This window comes from Podarcis liolepis (assembly GCF_965112155.1).
Source record: "Podarcis liolepis genome assembly, chromosome: 15".
Taxonomy (NCBI): Eukaryota; Metazoa; Chordata; class Lepidosauria; order Squamata; family Lacertidae; genus Podarcis; species Podarcis liolepis.
Genome location: NC_139566.1, coordinates 11,152,876 through 11,176,929, shown reverse-complemented (window position 1 = coordinate 11,176,929; position 24,054 = coordinate 11,152,876). Strand labels below are relative to the sequence as shown.

The window sequence follows — 24,054 nt, the reverse complement described above, 5'->3', positions numbered from 1 at the left end:
CAATTCCCAGCATCCTTCAAAAACTACAATTCCCAGGATTTTGTGGAGGTGCCATGTGCTTAGCAACGTGCGTAGGGCACGGAATCTGTTGCTGGACTCCAACTCCCACCAGCCCCAACATGCACAGCCAATGGCTACGGACGATGGGAGTGGTAATCCAGCAACTACAACTCCCATCAAGCCTAGCCGCCGGCCATTCTGGCTGGGGCTGATGGGAGTTGGAGTCCATCAGCTCCCTGTTGCCTAACCCCTGGTGCGGAGCATGACTGATACCCTTTTCGTTGCACTTCAGCACCTTCCTCCGTATCCTATATGGGACTACAGCCCCCAGCATGTCCTGCGCCCAGTCCCCTCTAAACTCAAGCTCTGTAGAGAACTACATCTCCCATCATCCCCCGCGCGGGTGACATCTCCCTTTGGGCGTCACGGCTCCACTTCCCCCGTTTCCTCTCAGTCACGTGCGTAGGAATCCCCTCCCTCTCTGCGGGTGACGCGCAGAACCTCGGCAGCCAATGGGCGTTGAGCATCGCAGGCGAGGCGACGCAGTCGAACGCTCGGCGGAGGGAGGGCAGGACGGGCAGGCATGGCCCTGAACGGCGGGGGAAACCCCTTCGAGGGGGAGACGGGGAATCCCTTCCAGGTGCGTCTGGCGGGGGGGGGGGCGCGGCTTCTCCTCCCCTCCCCCGGGGTGGTGATACCCATTCCGGGGTAAAAGGGGCTCTTTACCCGGATACGGACCGGGGACTCGGGGAGGGAGCAGGATTTCCCCTGGGGCGTTGAACTCGACCCCCTGCCCGTTGTCTTGAGGTGAGGGGGGGCGTCCTCGTAGCCCTCCAGTCCCTCCGAGGGGTGAGCAGAGGGGTTTTCACCTCCCACTACCCTCCCGTGGTAGGTCCGAAGTTGGGAGTAAGTCGGGTTTCTTGGCTCTCCGTTTTGGGTTTGCTTTTGCCCCTGGTACAGTGGTACCTCGGGTTACAGACGCTTCAGGTTACAGACTCTGCTAACCCAGAAATAGTAACTCGGGTTAAGAACTTGGCTTCAGGATGAGAACAGAAATCGTGCAGCGGCGGCAGCAGGAGGCCCCATTAGCTAAAGTGGTGCTTCAGGTTAAGAACAGTTTCAGGTTAAGAACGGACCTCCAGAACGAATACCCGAGGTACCGCTGTACTGGGATTGTGGGGTTCTGGTCTCTCTCCCATCCCCAACCACTGTCTCCCCCCCCCACTTATAACATACCAACTTGAATATAATATTGGAGGGGCAGGTAAGCCCCTCCCCACATAATCGATCCCAAGACGCAGCGCACGCATACTATTTGAATGGCAGTGCCCATCAACTTGGGGGGCGGGGCGGGTGGCCTCGCCCCCTCAGATATTTTATTGGGGAGAGGCGTAAGGGACCTCGGGCCCCTAGGAGTTGGCTCCTAGGAACCAACGTCTGCTGCTTCCCCCATCCCGACCCTTCAGAAGCGACTCTTCCTTCTGGCGACTGCTGGCAGAGCGAGAGCGAGATGTCAGTCAATTGTTGTTGTCGTTTGCTGCTGCTTTGAATCTGGTGGTCAATGGATCCTTTGTAGCCGAGCCTGTAGGGCAGGCTTAATTTTTTTAAATTACCCTTTATTAGTGGAGTGAGGGCCTCTCTCCACTCCTGTCTCATCAGTTGGGGTAAGAAACACTTGATCTGGCTAGATTTGGCTTCCTTTGCTGTCCCCATCTCTGTTTAGTCAACCATACTATTCTAGAACGCTGCAGTGTTTGTGCCTGCCCTGCCTTAAAAATAAATTAAAAATCCTCAGGAATAACTGGAGGCTGCCTGTTACGAGCCCTAGAATAACTGAGGGGCTTTACACATACAGCTACTACTTCAAATGCTATTTCCCGTGATGCCTTCGTTTATCTTCACCTCCTGAGAATTGCTGCATTCTGTCCTGTCTCTGGATTAAATAAACCTAGTTGCTCGCCCAGCCCAGATCTCTTTGGATAATTGGCCGCTTGGCTTCATTCTAATTGCCTCTTCCGCCTTTCAACTCCAAGGCTGTGAAACTCTTAAGGTTTGGCCTGGTCCACTGCGTCACTTATCTCTCCTAGAGATAACCAGGATCTGAGGTGGGGTAAACTATTGTCAACTCGATAAGGTTATTAACCTTGGGATTTTATCTTGTGGGACCCCAAGCACGTGGTTCCTTCAAAGCTGTAGGCCTGTTGTTGACTATCTTTTCAAGTGTGGTCGTTTTTTATTGTCAAATAGTGTCTTCTCCGGACTGGGAAATATTTCTGATACGTTGGTCATCTTGCACATTGTCTTCCTGTCCCTTCTACTGCTCTTTGGGCCCAACCCAACTTTTGTAAGCAAAATGGGTTGCCTGACCTCCATAGGCAATGAGTAACTGCCTGGGTCAATATTTATCCTTTGGTCAAAAGAGGGAGGTGTGAACAGTGCTTGGAGGTCTTGCTTTCCACAAGCCTTTTTCTTTAGGGAAGTTTTTAATGTCTGAAGTTTTATTGTATTTTTTTTATTTTGTTGGAAGCTGCCCAAAGTGGCTGGGGAAACCCAGCCAGATGGGCGGGGTATCAGTTATTATTATTATTAATCATCATTATCAAGCCTTTGTGTGGGTGCTATCTGTGGGTGCTCAGAGGTACTCTTGGCCAGTGTTAGAAATTCAGATATATACAGTGGTACCTTGGGTTACCTACGCTTCAGGTTACATACGCTTCAGGTGACAGACTCCGCTAACCCAGAAATAGTACCTCGGGTTAAGTGCTTTGCTTCAGGATGAGAACAGAAATCGTGCTCCGGCGGCAGCAGGAGGCCCCATTAGCTAAAGTGGTATTCGGGTTAAGAACAGTTTCAGGTTAAGAACGGACCTGCAGAACAAATTAAGTACTTAACCCTAGGTATCACTGTAAACTAAGCGCCAAATAGCTCCTTAAACCAAGGGTACAGTCACCAAAACAGAAGGTCTAGTTGCCATTTTGGGGCAAGACGGCTCTCAAGTCTTATTTTTCAAATAATGGACTGACTGTGATTGATTCTCAGTTAAACATCTGGCTAGTTCAGATGACAGCCTTGAGCTCGGTTAAGAAGAACTGAAAGAAGCAAAGTCACTTGACCCAGGGACAGTCCACATGTATATTGGCTTATTTCGACCTCTTTTTCTTAATGGCGACACGGGCCATTCATAACGCTGGGATATTCTTCACAACCGTGATCAGGGCAGCTGGGTGGGCTAAGTGAAGACAAGCGACAACAATTCACTAGAAGGTTATTCGCTGTTCCTGCCCAGGCTGGCACAGAGAAAAGGCATTGTGGTTCCAGAAATGCTTTCTGGTTGTGCAGGGAAAAATATAACTGACAGAATTTTACAGGATGGGTTATTAGTGTGCGGAAACAGTCCAGGTCCGATAATTCCCAGATGGCAGAGATGTCAGGCCCCCTCCTGGCCCCCAGACAGCCTCACTTGGTCGCAAGTGGCCAATAGCTTGGTGCAAAATGCGCCTAGCTCATTTTGAACACTGTGCACTAGCAGAGGTCTACCGCACTAAGGGCCTGCTAGTATATGTCCCAGAAGGCAACTGGTTGTAGAATCATAGAATTGGGAAGAGGCCGCAAGGGACCTCTGTGTGCTGGGCCTGGGGGTAACCCGTGAAACCCAGTTCAGGACCAGTCCAGAATCCGAAGGTTCTGCTAGGAGTCAGTCCGACAGGGCCAAGGTGGGACACGAGGCAGGACACCAGGCAAGGACAGGTACAGGATCTCAGGCAGGATCTAGCACGCAGCAATGTTGCTCCCGCAACCTGGGGCGGGGTCCAATAGCCTTTTATCTTTGTCGGGGTATTGGCCAGTCCTGATCCCCCAGCGACTCACCTCCCTGTCTCGCCCGAAGGCGAGCACTCCTCCTGCAAGTACTCAGGTCTCTCCTTCTCTCAGACCTCAGTTTCTGCAGCTCAGGAGACGTCAGTGGGTTACTAGACCCAGGGGCCGCCTCAGCCTCCCCTGACCCAACCGGTAGTGGAGCAGCTGTAAGTGATGGCCCAGCTGAAGGCAGTGAGGTACGGTAATCCCTGCAGGCCCCTGACTCGGCCCAGCTGGTGTTTGTTGCAGGGGAACCTGTGCAGACTGGGACTCTTCAGGATCAGGCCCCAGACTTGGTTCAGATGATGCCTGAGGCAAAGGATCTGGTGCAGACTTGAGTCTCCTCTGGTTCCGAGTCCGAGTCCCAGGCCATCACACTCTAGTCCTGCAATGCAAGGAATCACAGCTAAAGGATCCCTGCAAGATGGCCAGCCGAGCTCTGTTTACAAACCTCCAATGAAGGGGTGTCTGTTCCACTGGTTGGCCTCTGTAAGAATAGGATGTTGGACTTAGACGAGCCATTAGGCTCAATCCAGAAAAACTGTTGACAGAGGCAGAGAGTTCGAACATTCTCCTCCACATCCTGCCCACAAGCCGCCCTCTTCATACAGGCTCCGAAGGCAAGCTTCAAATCAAAACATGTAGCTTTAGAGCGCTCCATTTCAATGCTCCTTTCCCACAAGGTTTCCCCCCCCCCCTGCAGTTACAATAACAGCAACTGGCCAGCATATAAGCGATTAAAACACAGGGCCTGCTTTGCGAAATCAGACCCTAAAGCCCATCTGCTTCAACATCCTGTTTCCAACAACAGCTGGCCGGAAGCTTCCAGAAAGCCGACAAGCAGAGTGTGTGTGTGGGGGGAGAGCACACCCTCCCTTCTCCGCCCTCCCAGCACACAGAGTATTCGGAGGTAGACTGCACCAGAAGATGGGGGCTCCATTCAGCTGCTATCACAGCGAACAGCAAAAAGATATTCGGATTGAAAGTGCTGGCGTATTTTGTTCCTAAAAGTTTTTGCAAACCACAAAAGAAACATAGAAGGCAGCGTACAAGGGAATCCTTAAAGCATCACAAACATTTAAGATTATGAAATTCAGAATGAATGAATCATATTAATTCTCGCTGGGTGAAGCAGAAATGTTTTCTGCAGAATTGCAGGTGCCTCTCTGCTTTCAACAGGAAAAAGCCTTCCAGAGAACTGGCAAGAAAAGCTTTGATTCATGTAGGCACTACTAGATGAATACGACTTAACTGTGCAGAGGTCAGGTGGTTTCTTGGGATGATCTCAAGCGATCAGGGGGTGATAGCCATGCCACACATTCAAAGCACTCCCCACCCCCTTCCTTTATGTGGAATTGGCAGGGCACAATATGCCTCCCGTTGACCACCTTTGCATCCAGTGGAGTTGTGTCACGAAGCATGAGACGATTAGACAAATTTGCAGAGGATAACTTTTCCAGTGGCTACTGGTCCCTAGGGCTGGGCGATGTCAGATACCGTCGTAGTTCTAACCATAAGCAGTGCTAACTAGCAATCCGGCGGCATAATAATAATAATAATAATAATAATAATAATAATACAGTGGTACCTCGGGTTACAGATGCTTCAGGTTACAGATGCTTTAGGTTACAGACTCCGCTAACCTAGAAATAGTAACTCGGGTTAAGAACTTTGCTTCAGGATAAGAACAGAAATCGGGCTCCGGCGGCACGGCGGCAGCAGGAGGCCCCATTAGCTAAAGTGGTGCTTCAGGTTAAGAACAGTTTCAGGTTAAGAACGGACCTCCGGAACGAATCAAGTACCGTATTTTTTGCTCTATAAGAGTCACTTTTTCCCTCCTAAAAAGTAAGGGGAAATGTGTGTGTGTCTTATGGAGCGAATGCAGGCTGCGCAGCTATCCCAGAAGCCAGAACAGCAAGAGGGATTGCTGCTTTCACTGCGCAGCGATCCCTCTTGCTGTTTTGGCTTCTGAGATTCAGAATTTTTTTTACTTGTTTTCGTTCTCCAAAAACTAGGTGCGTCTTGTGGTCTGGTGCGTCTTATAGAGCGAAAAATACGGTACTTAACCCAAGGTACCACTGTAAACATCACGATGTATCACCAACCAAACATCGCTATCTGGGGATACAGCATGATGTTGAAACAAGAAGCTGGATTGGCCCTGTGGGAGCTGAGACACTTTCACCCCACTGCCTCGCGAGCAGGGACAACACAGCTTGTTTGCACTGCTCAGCTGGGAGGGGAACACTAAACTGCGAGCCCTGCATTTTGCACCTGGCTATTGGCCACTTGCGACTGAGTGAGGAGGCCTGGGTGCCAGGATGACGTCTGACATCCCCACCATCTGGAGGTGCATAACATTCCCAGTTTGGGTTCCCCAGTAACTGCCATTCAGAGGCCTGTTGTCTCAGATTCAGCAGCCAGACTGCTGGCTGGGAGCGGCCGCCGAGACCATATTACATTGGTCCTTAAAGACCTACATTGGATCCCAGTACATTTCGGAGCACAATTCAGAGTGTTGGTGCTGACCTTTAAAGCCCTAAACGGCCTCGGTCCAGTATACCTGAAGGAGCGTCTCCACCTCCATCGTTCTGCCCGGACACTGAGGTCCAGCGCCAAGGGCCTTCTGGCGGTTCCCTTCCTGCGAGAAGCAAAGTTACAGGGAACCAGGCAGAGGGCCTTCTCGGTAGTGGCACCCGCCATGTGGAACGCCCTCCCATCAGATGTCAAGGCAACATCTGAAGGCAGTCCTGTTTAGGGAAGCTTTTAATATTTGATGAATTATTGTATTTTAATATTTTGCTGGAAGCCGCCCAGAGTGCCTGGGGAAACCCAGCCAGATGGGCGGGGTATAAATAAGTTATTACAGTGGACCCTCTGGATACGAACTTAATTCATCCCGGGGGGCCGTACTTATCCTGAAAAGTCTGTATCCGGAGGTGCTGCTTCTGCGCATGCTCGTGGCGCAATAGAGTGTTTCTGTGCATGTGTGTGCGCGGCGAAACCCGGAAGTATTTTCCACGTTCGTAACTCGAAATTACGTTACCCGAAGGTACCGTAACCCAAGGTACCACTGTATTATTATTATTAATAATAATACTATGAGCTACTGAGAGCCAGTTCCCAACTTTGGGTCTTTGGGTGTTGTTGGACTACAATTCCCATCATGGCACAGTGACCAGGGATTATGGGAATTGTAGTCCACCTATATCTGGGGATCCAAAGTCAGGGAAGGCTAGCCTGCCACATCAGAGACTGCCTCCGGAGGCGGCAGCCATCGCAACACCTACACCAGTTCTCAAATCTAAACGCAACTTCTTTTGTCTTCTCAGGACCCCGCCATCGTACAGCACAGGCCGACGTCGGATTATGCCACCTTGGATGTCTACAACCCTTTTGACAACACAGCGGTAGGAGGGCTATTCTTTTATTACACCAGTTTCGCTGTTGCTTCTTTTTACAGGAAGGTCTCCGAGGCCTAGTTTGCAGCTAGGCTGAGATTGCACTCGGCGTATGGGGTGCTGAGGGGAAACTCTCCAGAACTGGTGTGCCTGTGAGAGAAATTGCGGTGTCTCTCGGGCGCAGGCCGGCAGGACAGCATGTAGGGAGCCCAAAAGCATGTTAAACTATGGAACTCCCTGCCACAGGAAACTGTGATGGCTGCCGTCTCGGATGGCTTTGAAAGAGGATGAGGCAGTTTTTAGCTAATTGCTAAAAACTGGAAAAAAGAAACTGGGCCATGGAACGGCAAGACAAACAGTTAGAGTATATTGAACTGGCTATTAGAGGCAATTAGAGATCACACTAGACAAGAGTTTCAAAAAGCATGGGGGAAATGCAGAGAATACTTCACAAAACAGTGCCCTAAAATACAGTGGTGCCTCGCAAGACGAAATTAATTCGTTCCGCGAGTTTTGTCGTCTTGCGAAGCACGGTGTCGGGAAAGCTTTGGAAAAGCTTCAAAAATCACCAAAGTCTTTAAAAACCTCAAAAAAGGCTACCACACCGCGTTCTATGAGTTGCTCCTCGAAGTCAAGTCGCAACTGTATTAACGGTGTTAAGAAAAAAGAAACAAACTTGCAAGACGTTTCCGTCTTGCGAAGCAAGCCCATAGGGAAAGTCGTCTTGCGAAGCAGCTCAAAAAACCCTTTCGTCTTGTGAGTTTTTTGTCTTGCGAGGCATTCGTCTTGCGGGGCATCACTGTACATACCTGGACTTGTTTCGATTAATGTCCGCAGGAGACTTTGTGGATATTTAAGTTATAATTAGAAAAATCTTAATAATTATTCATAAAGGAAACAGCTTATAAGAAGTAAATAAGGAGGCCAGGTACAGGATAAAGGAAGTCTTTTATTTGGTTGTTTGTATTGTTGTACGTTATGCTCACTGTATGTTATGTTCATGTTTAATAAGGGTGGATTTCTGTATTGGGGTGGGTGGGGTGTTTTATGTTATTTATGTTGTAAATAAAATTTCCAATAAAAAATAATACCGTATTTTTTGCTCTATAAGACTCATTTTTTCCCTCCTAAAAAGTAAGGGTAAATGTGTGTGCATCTTATGGAGCGAATGCAGGCTGCGCAGCTATCCCAGAAGCCAGAACAGCAAGAGGGATCGCTGCTTTCACTGCGCAGCGATCCCTCTTGCTGTTCTGGCTTCTGAGATTCAGAATATTTTTTTTCCTTGTTTTCCTCCTCCAAAAACTAGGTGCGTCTTGTAGTCTGGTGCGTCTTATAGAGCAAAAAATATGGTAAATAAAAGAGGATGTGGCAAAGAGGTTGAGGGGAAGGCTGCCAGTACCCTAACTAGCCATGGCGGCTATTCTCTGCCTCAACAGTTGGACGCAGGAATGCTTTTGAATCCCAGTTGCTGGGAACCGCAGGCTGGGAGCGTGCTCTTGTGTTCGAATCCTGCTTGAGAGTTTTCCATTGGGGCATCTGGTTGGCCGCGGGGTGAATAGGATGCTGGACTAAGTGGGCCATTGGCCTGATCCAGCAATCAGGCGCATCTTATGTTCTTACGTTCTCCCCTCCGCAGCAGCTGCCCCCTCCGTACGCTGCCCCTCCCTTGGCTTCACCGGCCCCCCTTGCGGCACCACCAGCTCCTGCCTCGCAGCCCGCCAAGAAGCCAAGCCCCACCGAGCCCAAGAATTACGGCTCCTATGGCACTCAGGTAAGGGGGAAGCGCCTGCGTTTAAACGCTCCTGGGTTCGAAACTATAAATCCAGGGTTGGTCGCTTTTTATTTTACGTTCTTATTTCCGTTTCTTGAATCCTCCAAAACGGCTTCTGTTTTCTGCACGAGTTCAGATGAATCGGTTTGTTTCCTCGCTGCATGGCTTTTGTGACGGAAGTCACAAAAGAGGAATTTAAATACAGTGGTACCTTGGGTTACGTACGCTTCGGGTTACAGACTCCGCTAACCCAGAAATAGTGCTTCAGGTTAAGAACTTCGCTTTAGGATGAGAACAGAAACAGGACATAGTTGCTGTTACATTCCTGGGCAGTGCAAATTTCAGCGCCAGTCAGAACTTGTTATCGCTTGGAGCTCTGCGCTTCTAACATCTACAGTTTCCACTTTTGAAAAGGAGAAAAATCGGCGTTCTGCAAGGTAATCTAGATTCTGCGCCAAAAGGGAATCAGAAGCTGTGTGCGCACTATATAGTTAAAGCTCTGCTCCCAAAGAATGCTGGGAAATGTAGTTTTTTAAGGGTGTCAAGGATTGTCACTCCACGAGGGGGAGACTACAGTTCCCAGGATCCTTTGGCAGGTGAGGAATGAACTTTAAATGTATGTACACAGCCTCAGAGTTAAATATTATGTTAGAATTGATTCTAAAGTTGGTAGGAATGGATATTAAGGACCCCCTCTCCCCATATGAACCGACATGGAGTCTGCGTTAGTCATCTGAGGCCATTATTTGTGTTCTTCCTCCATAAGAGGTCTGGAGGGGGGGGACACACAAAAGGGCCTTTTCGGTGGTGGCTCCATGTTTGTGGAATGGTCTCCCCAGGGAGGTTTGCCTGGTGCCTTCATTATATATTTTTAAGTGTCAGGCAAAAGCATTCCTCTTCTCTCAGGCCTTTAAACAATCTATGGCCTTTTAAACGGGGGGGGGGGGGGTATTTTTGTTTTGTTTTGTTACTATGTTATGTATTTTTGCGTTTTTATATAGTAAACTGCCCTGTGATCTTTGTTTATATATGTGTGTGTGTGTGTGTATATAATTAAATTTTCATATTTTTCCATCGTCGCATTCATATCAAATCATATCATCAAATACAGCTTTGCTCATACTGAGCATCGACTTCCCCCACTCCCTGGCTTTCTTAAGCAATCACAATCACCTTAGCATTTCTATATCACCCTATTTACCTTCTTACTATACTTAAAAAAAAATTACTTTAGTATTTGTAAATCAGTTTCAAAAATTATCATTATAAAATATTTAAAATCAAACCTGCAAACGTTCTCAAATGTTTACAGTGTTCTTTCATATATTGTATAAATTTACTCCTGTCCTTTTCAAGCAGTTCGTCACGCTGGTTTCGGATTTTCCGAAATCCGAAAAGGGGGGAAATTGCCCTGTGATCTTTGGACGAAGGGTGGTATAGAAAATAATAATAATAATAATAATAATAATAATAATAATAATAATAATAATAATAGAAGAAACGGTGGTGAAACCTGCACTCTTCGATTCCCCAAGAATGCTACTCATCTGCTCTTTTCAGCTTCTGAGTTTCTTTGTTTTTTTTTGCTCGTCTTCCTTCAAGCCAGTCTTCAGGACTAGCAACTTGTCATTGTGTGGGTTTTTAAAAATAAATAAATAAATAAACTGGTATTCTTATAATGCTCCTTTCTGAGGCCATTGCCACTTTCTGTGATTACGTGATGTTGCGCCGGACAAGGCTTTCTTAACCGGAATGATGGTTCTCTGAAGCTTGGCTTCTTTTTTTTAACAAAGATCTATTTTGATTCACTGGCAAACTTCATTTACATCAAACAGAAGGCTGCTTTTTACAGACTGTACAGAAAAAAGGAAATGAACGAGCGGAGAAAAAGAAACCCAGTTGCTTTCACTTCTCAGAAGACTCATCGAGTGGGAGTTAACCTCAGAGAGATATCAGACCTCTCTCCCTGTAACACTCCCAAACCACTTCCCTTAAAGAAACAGCGCACCGTTTCCATAGATGGGTCACAGTGCACCTGCTTCGGCCAATTAGAGACCTTCTGATGTACCACAGGCAGAAATCGTTTGTTTGTTTGTTTGTTTTCAATGCAAAATCACAACAAAAATTACAAACATAAAATCCAAAAAACAAACAAAAACAAAGCAAAACAAACAGAAACCAAAAATGAAAAAAACCACACCTACAAAGAAAACTATGCCATCATAATAATCTTCACGTATGTAGGCAGGAATAATTTTCTCATTTTCCCTTTGGAGCAATAGTTTTAAGGCTCTTTTTCCAGGGCTCTTAAACAAGACTGCCTTTCTGTGCGTGGATGCTCTGCAGTTAGAGTGGGACCTTGGTTCTCAAACTTAATCTGTTCTAGAAGTCCGTTCCAAAACCAAAGCGTTCCAAAACCAAGGCACGCTTTCCCATAGAAAGTAATGCAAAACGGATTAATCCGTTCCAGACTTTTAAAAACAACCCGTAAAACAGCAATTTAACATGAATTTTACTGCCTAACAAGACCATTGATCCACAAAATGAATGCAATAATCAATGTACTGTACTATAAAATAAATAAAACAGTATTGTAGATGATAAAAATAAAAATAAAAATTCTTACCTGCACTGATGTTAGTCGTTGTTTGGATGGGGGGCTTTTATCCATTTACGCCGTCACACAGTCAGTCAATCGATCAGTAGCTGAGCTGGGATTCACACAGTCACAAAAACAAATTAACTGAAAAAGCCTCAAAACAAAAAACGCAAAATAAATAGCAAAAACAAAAGCACCAAATATCAGCTCCAAATATCAGCTTAAAACACTGCGATCAGAAACGGAAGGCTTGAATTACAATGGGTGGACGCAAATTAGCAGTGCAACAGGAAGCACAGCGGGACTCAAAACGGAGCTCATTCAGCTTCCGAAATAAAGTTCAAAAACCGGAACACCTACTTCCAGTTTTGCAGTGTTTGGGTTCCAAGGTGTTTGGGTACCAAGGCGTTTGAGAACCAAGGCACCACTGTATTGATACGCATTTTACGGTTTCCTTGTGAGCTGCTTTGAGCATATACATATGGAAAAGTGGCATAGAAATTTAAATGATAATTTAAAAAAATCAGTTGGATGAAAAATATACATGGGGAAGGACTGTCCCTCCTCTTTCTCTCCTGCTGATTTTACTCTTGCTTTCCCCCTAGGAGTCGACTGCGGCAGCCGCGGCGGAACTGTTGAAACGGCAAGAGGAGCTGAACCGCAAAGCTGAGGAACTGGACCGGCGGGAGCGGGAACTGCAGAACGCTGCTCTGAGTGGCGGAGCAGGTATAGCCCACCCTGGCAGTAAGAAAAACCCTGACCTCACTCTGGGGGTATAGTGATCTGGGGCCGTGGGGAGGCTGTGCCAAAGGCCACGACTGTTTCCTGCAGCAGGGTCTGTCGCAGAGTTGCCCAGTCAGCAAGAAAGGGGAGCTTTTTAGCCACACGCTCTGGTTGAAGCCCGTCAGAGTGAAAGGAGGGGAATCAGCCTCTGAGGATGGGCTCCTGGGCTCAGTCTGGAGAAAAAAGAGGAGGTTGTTTTGTAGGCTGCAAAGCGAAGTGTTTAGGAACACTGAAACCAAGAGAAAGACATGCGAGTTCTGTTACGTACAGTGGTACCTCTGGTTGCGAACGGGATCCATTCCAGAGGCCCGTTTGCAACATGAACGCAACCTGCAGCGGCGCGTCTGCGCATGCACAGGTTGCAATGTGCCGCTTCTGCGCATTACATCATTTTGCATGCATGCGCGAGTGGCGAAACCCGGAAGTAACCTTTCCGGTACTTCCGGGTCGCCGTGGGATGTAACCTTAAAAAACGTAACATGAAGTAGACGTAACATGAGGTTTGACTTTACAATGGAAAAGTCTACTTTTTCGTGGGACCAAGACAGTCGATCGCACGCACATCGACGGAGCAACCAATCGTCTGAACGCTTGCCGACAACAAACGGCAATTGCCCGCCCAATTGCCGCAGCAGCCAATAGTCTGTGGAACTTGTTGCAACAACAAATCACCCGTCAAAACACTACTGAAGAAGAAGAAGAACAGTTTGGATTTGATATCCCGCTTTATCACTACCCAAAGGAGTCTCAAAGCGGCTAACATTCTCCTTTCCCTTCCTCCCCCACAACAAACACTCTGTGAGGTGAGTGGGGCTGAGAGACTTCAGAGAAGTGTGACTGGCCCAAGGTCACCCAGCAGCTGCATGTGGAGGAGCGGAGACGCGAACCCGGTTCACCAGATTACGAGACTACCGCTCTTAACCACTACACCACACTGGCTCTCACTGACAATCTCCAGCTTGCGGCAGCCACCAATCGCCTGTCCGACCACATCCATGTATAAGATGACCCCAATTTTTAAGCTTAGTTTTTGAAGAAAAAAAAAACCCTAGTCTTATAAATGGAAAAATACAGTAAGTTACTCTGAAAAAAAGACATTTGCCCCCATGTAGGTGCGCAGAAAATAGTAGATCTAATTGATCTGCATGGTGGAGATCTTCATGGATCGTTGTGATGTATTATTAGAGTATTATTACATAATCTTAGAGGGGGCTTGGCTGTGAGTATCGTGAAAGGACCCTGAATTTGCCACTTGCCTCACTCTTGTTTTTCTGCTTTTGGGATTTGCAGCCCATCAAAACAACTGGCCTCCGTTGCCTTCCTTCTGTCCGGTGAAGCCGTGTTTCTATCAGGATATCCCTGTGGAGATCCCCGTGGAATCACAGAAAACGGTCACGACCATGTACTACCTCTGGATGGGTAAGTCCTTGAAGCACAGCACAGCGGCAGAGGAGCCCATGTCTTGCAGGTAGAAGGTTGAGTCCCCAGCAGCCCCAGGGGGAATTTAGAGCAGAAGGTCTTTATCCTGCTGGATCAAGTCAAAGGCCCATCATTGTTCAGCGTCCTCTTTCTCACAAGGGGACTTGAGGGCAACAACAACTGTAAATCTCAAAACACTATATACCACTGGGACAGAGTTGATCATAAGGAAATAATAATAATAATAATAATAATAATAATAATAATAATAATAATAATAATAATAATAATTATTATTATTATTATTATTTATTATTTGTACCCCGCCCATCTGGCTGGGCTTCCCCAGCCACTCTGGGTGGCTTCCAACAAAGATTAAAAATACCATTAAAATGTCACACATTAAAAACTTCCCTGAACAGGGCTGCCTTCAGATGTCTTCTAAATGTCAGGTAGTTATTTTTCTCTTTGACATCTAGTGGGAGGACGTTCCACAGGGCAGGTGCCACTACCGAGAAGGCCCTCCACCTGGTTCCCTGTAACTTGGCTTCTCGCAGTGAGGGAACCGCCAGAAGGCCCTCGGCGCTGGACCTCAGCGCCAGGGCAGGATAAAGGTCTGAAGTAGAGGATATAAAGTGCAACACAAAAATTTGAAAATTAAAAACCGGTTGAAGGGGTGGAGGGAAGTCACGAGCTCAGTAGAGCAAAGAATTTATTTGTTTTGTTTTTGGTATGCTGAAATATTGTGTTAAAAAAATAAGTTAATAAAAATAATATTAAAAACAAACAACTCTCCCCACTTGAGGTTCCTGGCAACTGGTAATTCAGAGGCATGCTGCCTCTGACAGCGCAGGGAGAACGTAGATAAACTAGCCTAAGGCCACTGTGTCGATGGGGATCCTTCTCACATGCTTTAGTTAATTTGCAGGTTCAAAATAGGAAACAAACAGCCACCTGAAGAAGCGTTCTGTGTGCCCTGCAAGCTTACACTCACGGCATAAGTACAAATTAACTGGGAAACACAAGCCATATCATTTTGTGTGTGTGTGCTTTTAAACGCTTTTAGGTGTTTTCACTGAATAGGGGGTACTGATTTGTTTTTTAAAATATTTATATTGATTGTGGGGTGTTTTGGTTTTTTTAGTTGTATCTTTTCAAATTTCTCCTCTGTGCTGCCTTGGGTTCCGCACTGTGGGAGAAAGGCAGGGCAGTAAACGAATCCAAGCCACAAATAAATAAACGAGCAACCTTTGATTGCACAGCTGAATTAAAAAGAATGGTTAGTCTTAACTCTGTACAGGGCAGAGAGAGGGGTCACAGCTGCGTCCCGACGGAGGGCTTTAGCTTTCGCCCCCCCACCCTGTGACTGCAGTTTGTGGGGGCCGCCTTTGCCCCTCTCTCTCCGCTTCCTCAAGATCAGCTAACCCATGTCGCCTTTCTCATCCCCACAGCCGGCATTGTGACCCTCTTCTTCAACTTCCTGGCTTCCCTGGCCTTTTTCTGCGTGGATTCTGGGGGCGGCTCAGGCTTTGGCCTCTCAATCCTCTGGGCCTTGATTTTCACGCCCTGCTCCTTCCTCTGCTGGTATCGGCCCATGTACAAGGCCTTCAGGTACGGCGGGAAAATGGGTGTGCGGCTGCGAGGCCCGATGCTGCCATGGAGCGGGGTAACTTGACGGCAGGCAAATTGGGCAGGGATATTTGGGGAGTTGGTTTCTGCCGCCTAAGGAATGAGGGAACCTTTGGCCCCACCTGAATGTTAACTGGGCTCACAACTCCCTTCAGTCCCAGCCAGCCTAGTCAGGGGAACGCCACATTTTGAAGAGCAAAAACGATGCTACGACGACTCTCATTTTTAAATAGCTCTACTACACAGAGCCTAGGACTTGCCGATCAGAACGTTGGTGGTTCGAATCCCCGCGACGGGGTGAGCTCCCGTTCCTCGGTCCCTGCTCCTGCCAACCTAGCAGTTTGAAAGCATATCAAAGTGCAAGTAGATAAATAGGTACCACTCTGGTGGGAAGGTAAATGGCGTTTCCGTGCTTCTCTGGTTCTCCAGAAGCGGCTTAGTCATGCTGGCCACATGACCCTGAAGCTGTACGCCGGCTCCCTCGGCCAATAAAGCGAGATGAGCACCGCAACCCCAGAGTCGGTCACGACTGGACCTAATGGTCAGGGGTCCCTTTACCTTTACCTTTACTATATGTAGGCTATAGAAGCTGTGATCTGTTGCTGAGGGGAGGCAGGAGAAAAGAAAAAAGCAAGTCTTCATCCACCTGTTATGTCTATGTCTCATCCAGAAGTTATAGCCAGAGACAATTTGGCAAATATTTTAAAAATCCACCCAGACAGAATTTTTACCCCTGTAAAAGAGGATGTGTCCTGGAAAAAGGGGACACTGTTGGGATACTGCCAGGGAGACAAAGTCCATCATGGCCCCAAGCCGTCTGCCCGACGATCCATCGATCTCCCGTAGGCACGCAGTATCAGCAATTAGCGACATGAGTTTCTAGAAAATATCTTGCCACATTCCAGAGCTCATGCACACTCTATCAGCAGATAATGCACAGCAAAAGTCGCACTCAGGAGAGCATTATTTACAAGTTTTATTCAGCGTTGATCAGAACAAAGAAAGACATGACTGCCTGCGTCAGTGTCTCCAGACACAGAGAGAAACAAAAGCAACAGAAACAAACATCCTGTGAACAGGAAATACGCAGACTCTGACTCACAAAGCCTGCTCCCTTTTAAGGTGGAACGGAAATATCCTAACAGACACATGGTAACCCTGATCAGCAACATTTGAAGGGTCAACAATTCCCCATTCTTGTGGACAGAGTTTTATGTGGATATTTTTTACTGTCTGGTTTTACGTATGACTAATGTGAACCACTCTGACATTTATTTATTTCAATGGAACAGCAGTATCTAAATATTCTTATAAATAGACACAGCCCAGTTACAGCAATAGGGTCCTAACTCTTCCTTTCTCTCCTCTTTCAGGAGTGACAGCTCTTTCAACTTCTTTGTCTTCTTCTTCATTTTCTTTGCGCAAGATGTGGTGTACGTTCTCCAGGCCATTGGCATCCCAGGCTGGGGGTTCAGGTAAGGGCTCCCTGTTCTTGCTGTCTCGGTGGCCTGCAGTCTTGAGACTTTAATTTATTACCTGCACATCGCCATAAGGTCCCAGGGCAAGCTATAAACAAATTAAACACTTATGTTGAAAACAGTTTAAATCAACTGGCGATCACAGAAATAAGGCGGATCCTAGAAATATATGTCTCGGGCGTCAAAAGTGTTGGGATTTTATATCTCACCAGCTGCAAAGAGCAGCTAGATTGTTGACCTGTGATGTCTCTGAGCGTGAGACAGGAAGTCTCTGCCAGTTCTCTTGTAATCGGAGAGTTACTTTCGCTTCTGAGTCGAAGTGTGAGTCGAGTCGGAGACTCTTGTGTTTGCTGCTCAAGAGAGCAGTTATGCTTGTAAGAGCTGCTTATACAGTCTTAATAAAGCAGTGAGTAGACTACGGACTGTCTCTTCTGTGATGGGATGCCAGAAGATTAGTGTGCTCCTCTCAGGATGGAGGGGTCACTTATTACCGGTCTCTCTGGACTGAGGGAGGATTTCAGCCAGAGAGTGACCACTGGAGAGAAGCCCCGGTGTCTTGGGAAGTTGGCACCCTTCTCGGATTTTTTCCAACAAAAAATCCAGGGATATAAAGGAGGCACACCTTCAGCACTCGTGGAAAGCTGTACAATGAAGGTACTGGGTTGCGTCTCTGTGGGGAAGGAACTTCACAGCTTAAGGGCAGGGCCACAGATTTGCCCACAGCTGAGGAGGGTGCCTTCTCTTTTTAAAAAAATCTATTTTATTAAAGGTTTTCAGCTGAATATACCATGAAATTCAAACTAAGCGAAAAAGAATAAGAGAAAACAATATATCAAACAGGAAAAAAACACCAAAGAGGAAAAGAAATGTACATTAATAATAATCCTCATATGATCCTCAGGCAGTCGTAACTTGGTTGTCAAACTTAATCCGTTCCAGCAGTCCGTTTGACTCCTGAAATGTTTCAAAAACCAAGGCGCGGCTTCCAAGTGGCTACAGGAGCTTGCTGCACTCAATCGGAAGCCACGCCAGACATTCAGCTTCCGAAAAACATTTGCAAACTGGAACACTCGCTTCTGGGCGGGTTTGCGGCGTTTGGGAGCCAAAACGTCCCAGTACCAAGGCGTTTGACAACCAAAGTACAGCTGTATAACACAAAATTATAAATATATCTGTGTGGCCCTCGGTTACCATTTTATCTTAATCTCCACACATACAGAGAGCTGAATTCTCCCATCTGGGAGAGCTTCCCTTTCCTCAGCCTCCCACCCTGAGAAAACCCTCTCTGACTGGCCTCTCATACAGGCCCCTTCCCCGTCTTTCTGTCAGCTCAGAAGGGCGCCTTCTCAAAGCCTGGTTGAGCCGGCTTCGGGAAGGAGGCACGAGGGCCTGACAGGGTCCTGTCTCCTTCCCAAAACCGGACAAACATTTTCCAGGCTTTGGGAAGGAGTTACGGCATGGGTAGGCAAACTAAGGCCCGGGGGCCAGATCTGGCCCTTTCGCCTTCTAAATCCGGCCCGCGGACGGTCCGGAAATCAGTGTGTTTTTACATGAGTAGAATGTGTCATTTTATTTAAAATGCATCTCTGGGTTATTTGTGGGGCCTGCCTGGTGTTTTTACATGAGTAGAATGTGTGCTTCTATTTAAAATGCATCTCTAGGTTATTTGTGGGGCATAGGAATTCGTTCATTCCCCCCCCCCACAACCCAATGGTTTGCAAGTTGCTTTGTGCGGGGGGGAATTTAAATAATAATTACGTTTTGTGGCTGTTTTTAGGGGAGATTTTCTTTATGCCTAAAATTGCCGGGTTGCACACAGTTATCAATTGCCGCCCCCTTACTCATGGGCCCTGATCCTTCTTTCCCCCCTCTCAACTGCAGTGGTTGGATCGTCAGCCTCACAGCGCTGAAGCTGAACACTGGGGTGGCCATTCTCATGATGCTGGTGGCCACACTCTTCACGGTTGTCGCCGGACTCGGCATCATCATGCTGAAGCGGGTGAGTATGGCAGCTTCAGGTTGCTGAGCTCCCAGTCTGTTTCTCCTTCCTTCCTTCCTTCCTTCCTTCCTTCCTTCCTTCCTTGAATGAATTTATTATTTCAGTCACAGACCAGTTCCAGCCCACATACAATATCAAGGAAGGGTACATTTGAATTCGCAATTAGGTATAACACAGATATAGCAACAGTTAAAAAATATATAAATTAAAACTTAATCATTAACATATAACCTAAAATTATCATTTAAAACCTTGATCATTATGGTAGATGTCAGGGAACTGACATCAGAGCGAGAGGCGAAGGGGAGGCTCCTAGATGATGCTGGCGAAGGACCCAGCAGCAGGGGGAGAAACAGCTCAGTAGAGGGGGAAGCTAATCAGCGCAACACCAGGGAGAAAGGGGGGCAGATGGGGGAATCGGAGAGAGGGCTCCAGGACTCTTCACTGGATATCAGTGAGGAGAGCCCAGGTCCTCCGCTGCCCACGCCCTCCCTGCGCAGAAGACTCCCGCGCAGTGAGAGGAGGAGGAGACTGGGTGTCAAACAACTTTTATGTTGGAAGACGTTCAAGAAACGCCCACTGACGGATTCTGCCAGCGACTGAGGCAGCCGCGATGAGAAGGGGCTGCGCAGTCAGAAAGGTTTAACAAGGCAAATTAGCCTAGAGAGGCACCAGTTTACGCACGAGTAACTCATAGCCATTACAGTAGCACAGCTTGTTCCCTCCCTCCCTTCCTTCCTTCCTTCCTTCCTTCCTTCCTTCCTTCCGTGGCAACTGGCCATAGATTTCTTGTGGTTTTGTGGCCACATTTGCACCACATTACAGGACACCAATACCTCAAGGACCGCTTCTTTCCCTATGAACCTACCTGGACCCTGAGATTATCTTCTCAGTCCCTTCTTTGTGTGCCTCCTTTATGAGATGTTCTGAGGGTGGCAACACAAGAACGGGGCCTTCTCTGCAGTGGCTCCCCGCCTGTGGAATGCTCTCCCCAGAGAAGTTCGCCTTCATTACACACTTTTTAGGCGCCAGGCAAAAACGTTCCTTTTTAATCAGGCCTTTGGTTGATCTGATTTACATCCTATGCCCTTTTAAAATGGGTTTCTTTGTGGGGAGGGGCCTATTGGGTTGTTGGTTTTTTATTATGTATTTTGTGGTTTTATATGTTGATTTTTTCTGTGAACCGCCCTGAGACCCCCGGGTATAGGGCTGTATATAAATTCAATAAATAGTGCTCACCTGAGGATCTTAGCACCTGTGCAGGTAGAATGGTAGAGTTGGAAAGGGACCCTGAGGGACATCTAGTCCAACCCCCTGCAATGTGGGAATCCTGTCCGCAGCCATCTGTGGGTGGGCTCGAACCACCAACTTTCTTGTTGTGTGGAGGGAGTTAATGTCCATCACCTGGCCGACACCATCTAGGGCAGGCACAGGCAAACTCCAGCCCTCCAGATGTTTGGGACTACAATTCCCATCATCCCTGACCCCTGGTAGGGATGATGGGAATTGTAGTCCCAAGCACCTGGAGGGCTGGAGTTTTGCCTATGCCTGACATAGGGCTGGCACAGCCAGCACTTTGAACAACCAGCACGATCTCTGGTCTATCTCTCCCCACAGATCCACTCTCTCTACCGCCGCACGGGCGCCAGCTTCCAGAAAGCCCAGGAGGAGTTTGCCGCCGGCGTCTTCTCCAACCAAGCAGTGCGCACGGCGGCCGCCAACGCAGCGACCGGGGCGGCGAGCAACGCTTTCCGGCCTTCGTAAAGCCGTGCGTGCGTGCGTGTGTGTGTGCGCGCGCGCATGTGTTAGAAATCTGCCGCTGCTCTTCCTCTTCCGGCCCCCTTCCCGACCTGGGTGGGGGCAGCTTCGACCGACAAGCCGAGTTGCACTTTCTCTCTCCTTCTCTCCCTCGTCGGAAGTCCTTCCTGTGTGTGCTGATTTTAGAAGGCTGTGCTCTCCCTCCCTCCCTGCCCGCCCGCCCCTGTCCTTTCACTCCTCCCCCCCCCATCGCACCACCACCACCACCCAGCATGGAATCGGCAACTGCGCCTCATCTCCTGCAACCGCAACCGTTCTGCGAGAAGTTTTGAACCTCTTCGCCTCGGCGCCGGAGATTGCAGCAGGGGACCTCTCTGCCTTTTCTCCCAAGGCCGCGTGGAGGATGAAGGCCTTGCTAGGAGCGACTCTTCAACTGCTGAAGCCTCTTCACGTGCCCCCACCCCTCCTTCAGCTTAGCCCAGGTGGGGTGAGGCGAGGGCACTTCCCCAAGTTCCCCAAATTCCTTCCTTTGAGCTGCAACCATGGGCTGCCGGATTCTCGCATCTCCCACAATTCTCTCTGCCTCCCTTGCTTCCTGATTGGCCGCCCCCCTTAAATGGCAAGGCGCTCTGATGCCTCGAACGTCTTCCCTGCTGGTGGAAAACAGAGCAGGGAGAACTACACTGGCAGTATAAGGTGTCCTCCTCCTCCTGTTTGGTGCAGAGGGGTGCTTCCTGAACTCGTGTGTGTGTGTGTGTGTGTGTGTGTGTGTGTGTGTGTTTGTGGCCCCCTCTGCACTATGCATTTAAAGCAGCATCACACCGCTTTATAAACAGTCATGGCTTCCCTCCCAAAGGATCCTGGGAAACTAGTCTGTCAACGGCGCCAAGCAGGCCTTCTTTCCCCTCACACAGTTATTAGAGGGGTTCAGCGATCGGTCCCTCTTCCCAGGGAACTGTGGGAATTGTAGTCCTCTCGTGGCATAGCAGCTCCTGGTACGCTTAACAAACTACGGCTCCCAGGATTCCTTGGGGGAAGCCAAACTAGCTGCTTAAAGCGGTATGGCACAAATGTAAAATGTATATAGTGCAGATTGGGGGCCTGTGATTGTGGGTCCGTCTGTGGGAGAAGAGGCGCTTGGCTCTTTCTGCGGTGCCCTCTGTATTAGCTAACTGCTGCGCTCCGAGCGGCCATTGCTGCTGCTGCTGCGCTCCCTTTCTAGGCTCTCTCCTCCACCAAGTTTATAAGGCTTTTTCTTGCCGGTGCTGGCCACTGGAGGGTGGTGTTGGCCTACACAGTCATCTGTTTTATTTTAGTAAATAGAACAGTACTGGGTTATTTCCCCACCCCCCCCACCCTTGTCGTTGTTGAGCTGAACTCTTGTGGGCGATGCCACATAATTTCATCTCCATGACTTCTGTTTTCCCCACATGGCCCGTAGGTGGGGAGCTCTGTGCCCCAAATCTTTGTACCCCAACTCTCCCTTTTCATCCATTACAGCCCTGCCTTATCTTTCATGTTGCGTGTCTTCATTTTTTAAAGTGGGGGTGGGGGGCTGATATAAATAGGTATCTGTTTTGGGTTTGGCACCCTTTTAGAGGTTCCCCAGCACTCCCCGTTCCTTCTCTGCCTCCAGATCTGAGGGGGGAGCCTGCACCCCACTATCCGAAATCCGCTTAAAATGGTCTATTCCTTCTTTTCGTCCCCATCTGCGCTCACCTTATTCTCCTGAACCATGGCTTAAGGAAAGGAAACAGGTGAGGGTTGGGGGTCTGAGGCCCAGCCAGGTCCCCTTCCTCTCCCTGTGCCTCGAAGGCCTGCTTTTGTGGCCTGGGATGCTCTGAATAGCAAAGGGCACCTGCCGATTCTTCTCCCCCTGATCTCGGTTTCACACCTGTGCTCTTTCTGTCTCTCTTTCTCTCAGCTCCTGCCGGTTCCAGGTCTCGGCCCAGAGGCTTTAGATTCTCTCTTCCGTGGCTCATTCCGTTTGTTTGACCCCTGAAGGCAGACCGCCCTTCTCCTTTTCCCTGCGTCTGAAATTACCGGGTCTGTGCCGCGTAGCCAATGTTTCCCTGACTCACTCGATGCCCTTCCTCTCCCCCCATGTTGGACTTTCTTGTCCATGCGTGCGTGGTTCTTCCTCCACCCCGACTTTTTTATTATTTATTTTGCTGTGCCAAATGCAAGATGACTTAACGGAACTTTATTTAAGGAATAAACTACATTTTAACTCGCTGGTCTCCTGGACTGATGTATAAGGGGCTTCAGGGGACGGGGGACCATATTGCTTTAGCTTTCCTGATTGTAACGCCAGCGCTTCTGTCCTGCCACCCTAACAACAACAACAACAATTTTATTATTTATACCCCACCCATCTGCCTGGGTTTTCCCAGCTGGGTGGCTTACCGTACAGCAAGTTGTTTCTCTGCAGAAACCCAAGAAGCCATTTTTATCTGTTCTCTTAAGCATCCTTTGTTTGTTTGCTAAGACGCCAAATGCACGTTCAGGAAGTTTTCAGTTTCAACAACTTGAGTTCATCTGACGAACAATCTTCTGAGTATGTGAGCCCACCTAGAGATCTGCATTGATCGTTGCAGTACAGTGGTACCTCAGGTTAAGAACTTAATTCGTTCTGGAGGTCCGTTCTTAACCTGAAACTGTTCTTAACCTGAAGCACCACTTTAGCTAATGGGGGCCTCCCACTACTGCTGCGCTGCTGCTGCAAGGTTTCTATTCCATAGCTGTCACCCTTCCCTTGTTTTGCGGGAAACTCCCTTATTCCAGCGCTGTTTCCTGCTGCTATCCTGGATTGTTAGATATCCCGTAGACTGTCCCCAGGACAGGTGAGGCTGCTGATCCCTTATTTTCAAATCTGAAAGTTGACAGCTATGTTCTGTTCTCATCCTGAAGCAAAATTCTTAACCCGAGGTACTATTTCTGGGATGGTGGAGTCTGTAACCTGAAGCATCTGTAACCCGAGGTACCACTGTACATCCCTGGCGACTATTATTGCATACAGTGGTGCCTCGCAAGACGAAAATAATCCGTTCCGCTAGCGGTTTTTTCGTCTTGCGAAGCAACCCTATTAGCGGATTTGCGCTATTAGCGGTTTAGCGGCTATTAAAGGCTTAGCGGCTTAGCGGCTAAAAGGCTATTAGCAGCTTAGCGGCTTAGAAAAAGGGGGGGAGCGAAAAAAATCGCAAGACTTGCAAGACGTTTTCGTCTTGCGAAGCAAGCCCATAGGGAAATTCGTCTTGCGAAGCGCATCGAAAAACGGAAAACCCTTTCGTCTAGCGGGTTTTTCGTCTTGCGAGGCATTCGTCTTGCAGGGCACCACTGTAATTCTAAGATTTAATGTGTAA

At 48.2% G+C, this 24,054-nt stretch overlaps 1 protein-coding gene across 3 annotated transcripts; it reads left to right on the top strand.

Annotated features, from left to right (window-relative positions):
* Positions 1-489: 489 nt before the first annotated feature.
* On the top strand, positions 490-22,925 carry SCAMP3 (secretory carrier membrane protein 3). Of its 3 annotated transcripts, none has more exons than XR_014519731.1 (10): positions 490-640; positions 7,188-7,265; positions 8,896-9,027; positions 12,232-12,352; positions 13,700-13,828; positions 15,280-15,439; positions 16,831-16,932; positions 18,817-18,934; positions 20,552-21,174; positions 22,617-22,925. XR_014519731.1 is itself a non-coding variant. In XM_083477643.1 (10 exons), the coding sequence occupies exons 1-9, from the start codon at positions 584-586 to the stop codon at positions 20,696-20,698; spliced, it is 1,047 nt and encodes a 348-aa protein (XP_083333769.1). In that variant the 5' UTR covers positions 490-583; the 3' UTR covers positions 20,699-20,702; positions 22,617-22,925. The 3 variants fall into 3 exon arrangements, 1 of the variants encoding a protein (XP_083333769.1); XR_014519732.1 differs by having other exon boundaries at positions 8,893-9,027; XM_083477643.1 differs by having other exon boundaries at positions 8,893-9,027; positions 20,552-20,702.
* Positions 22,926-24,054: the final 1,129 nt, after the last annotated feature.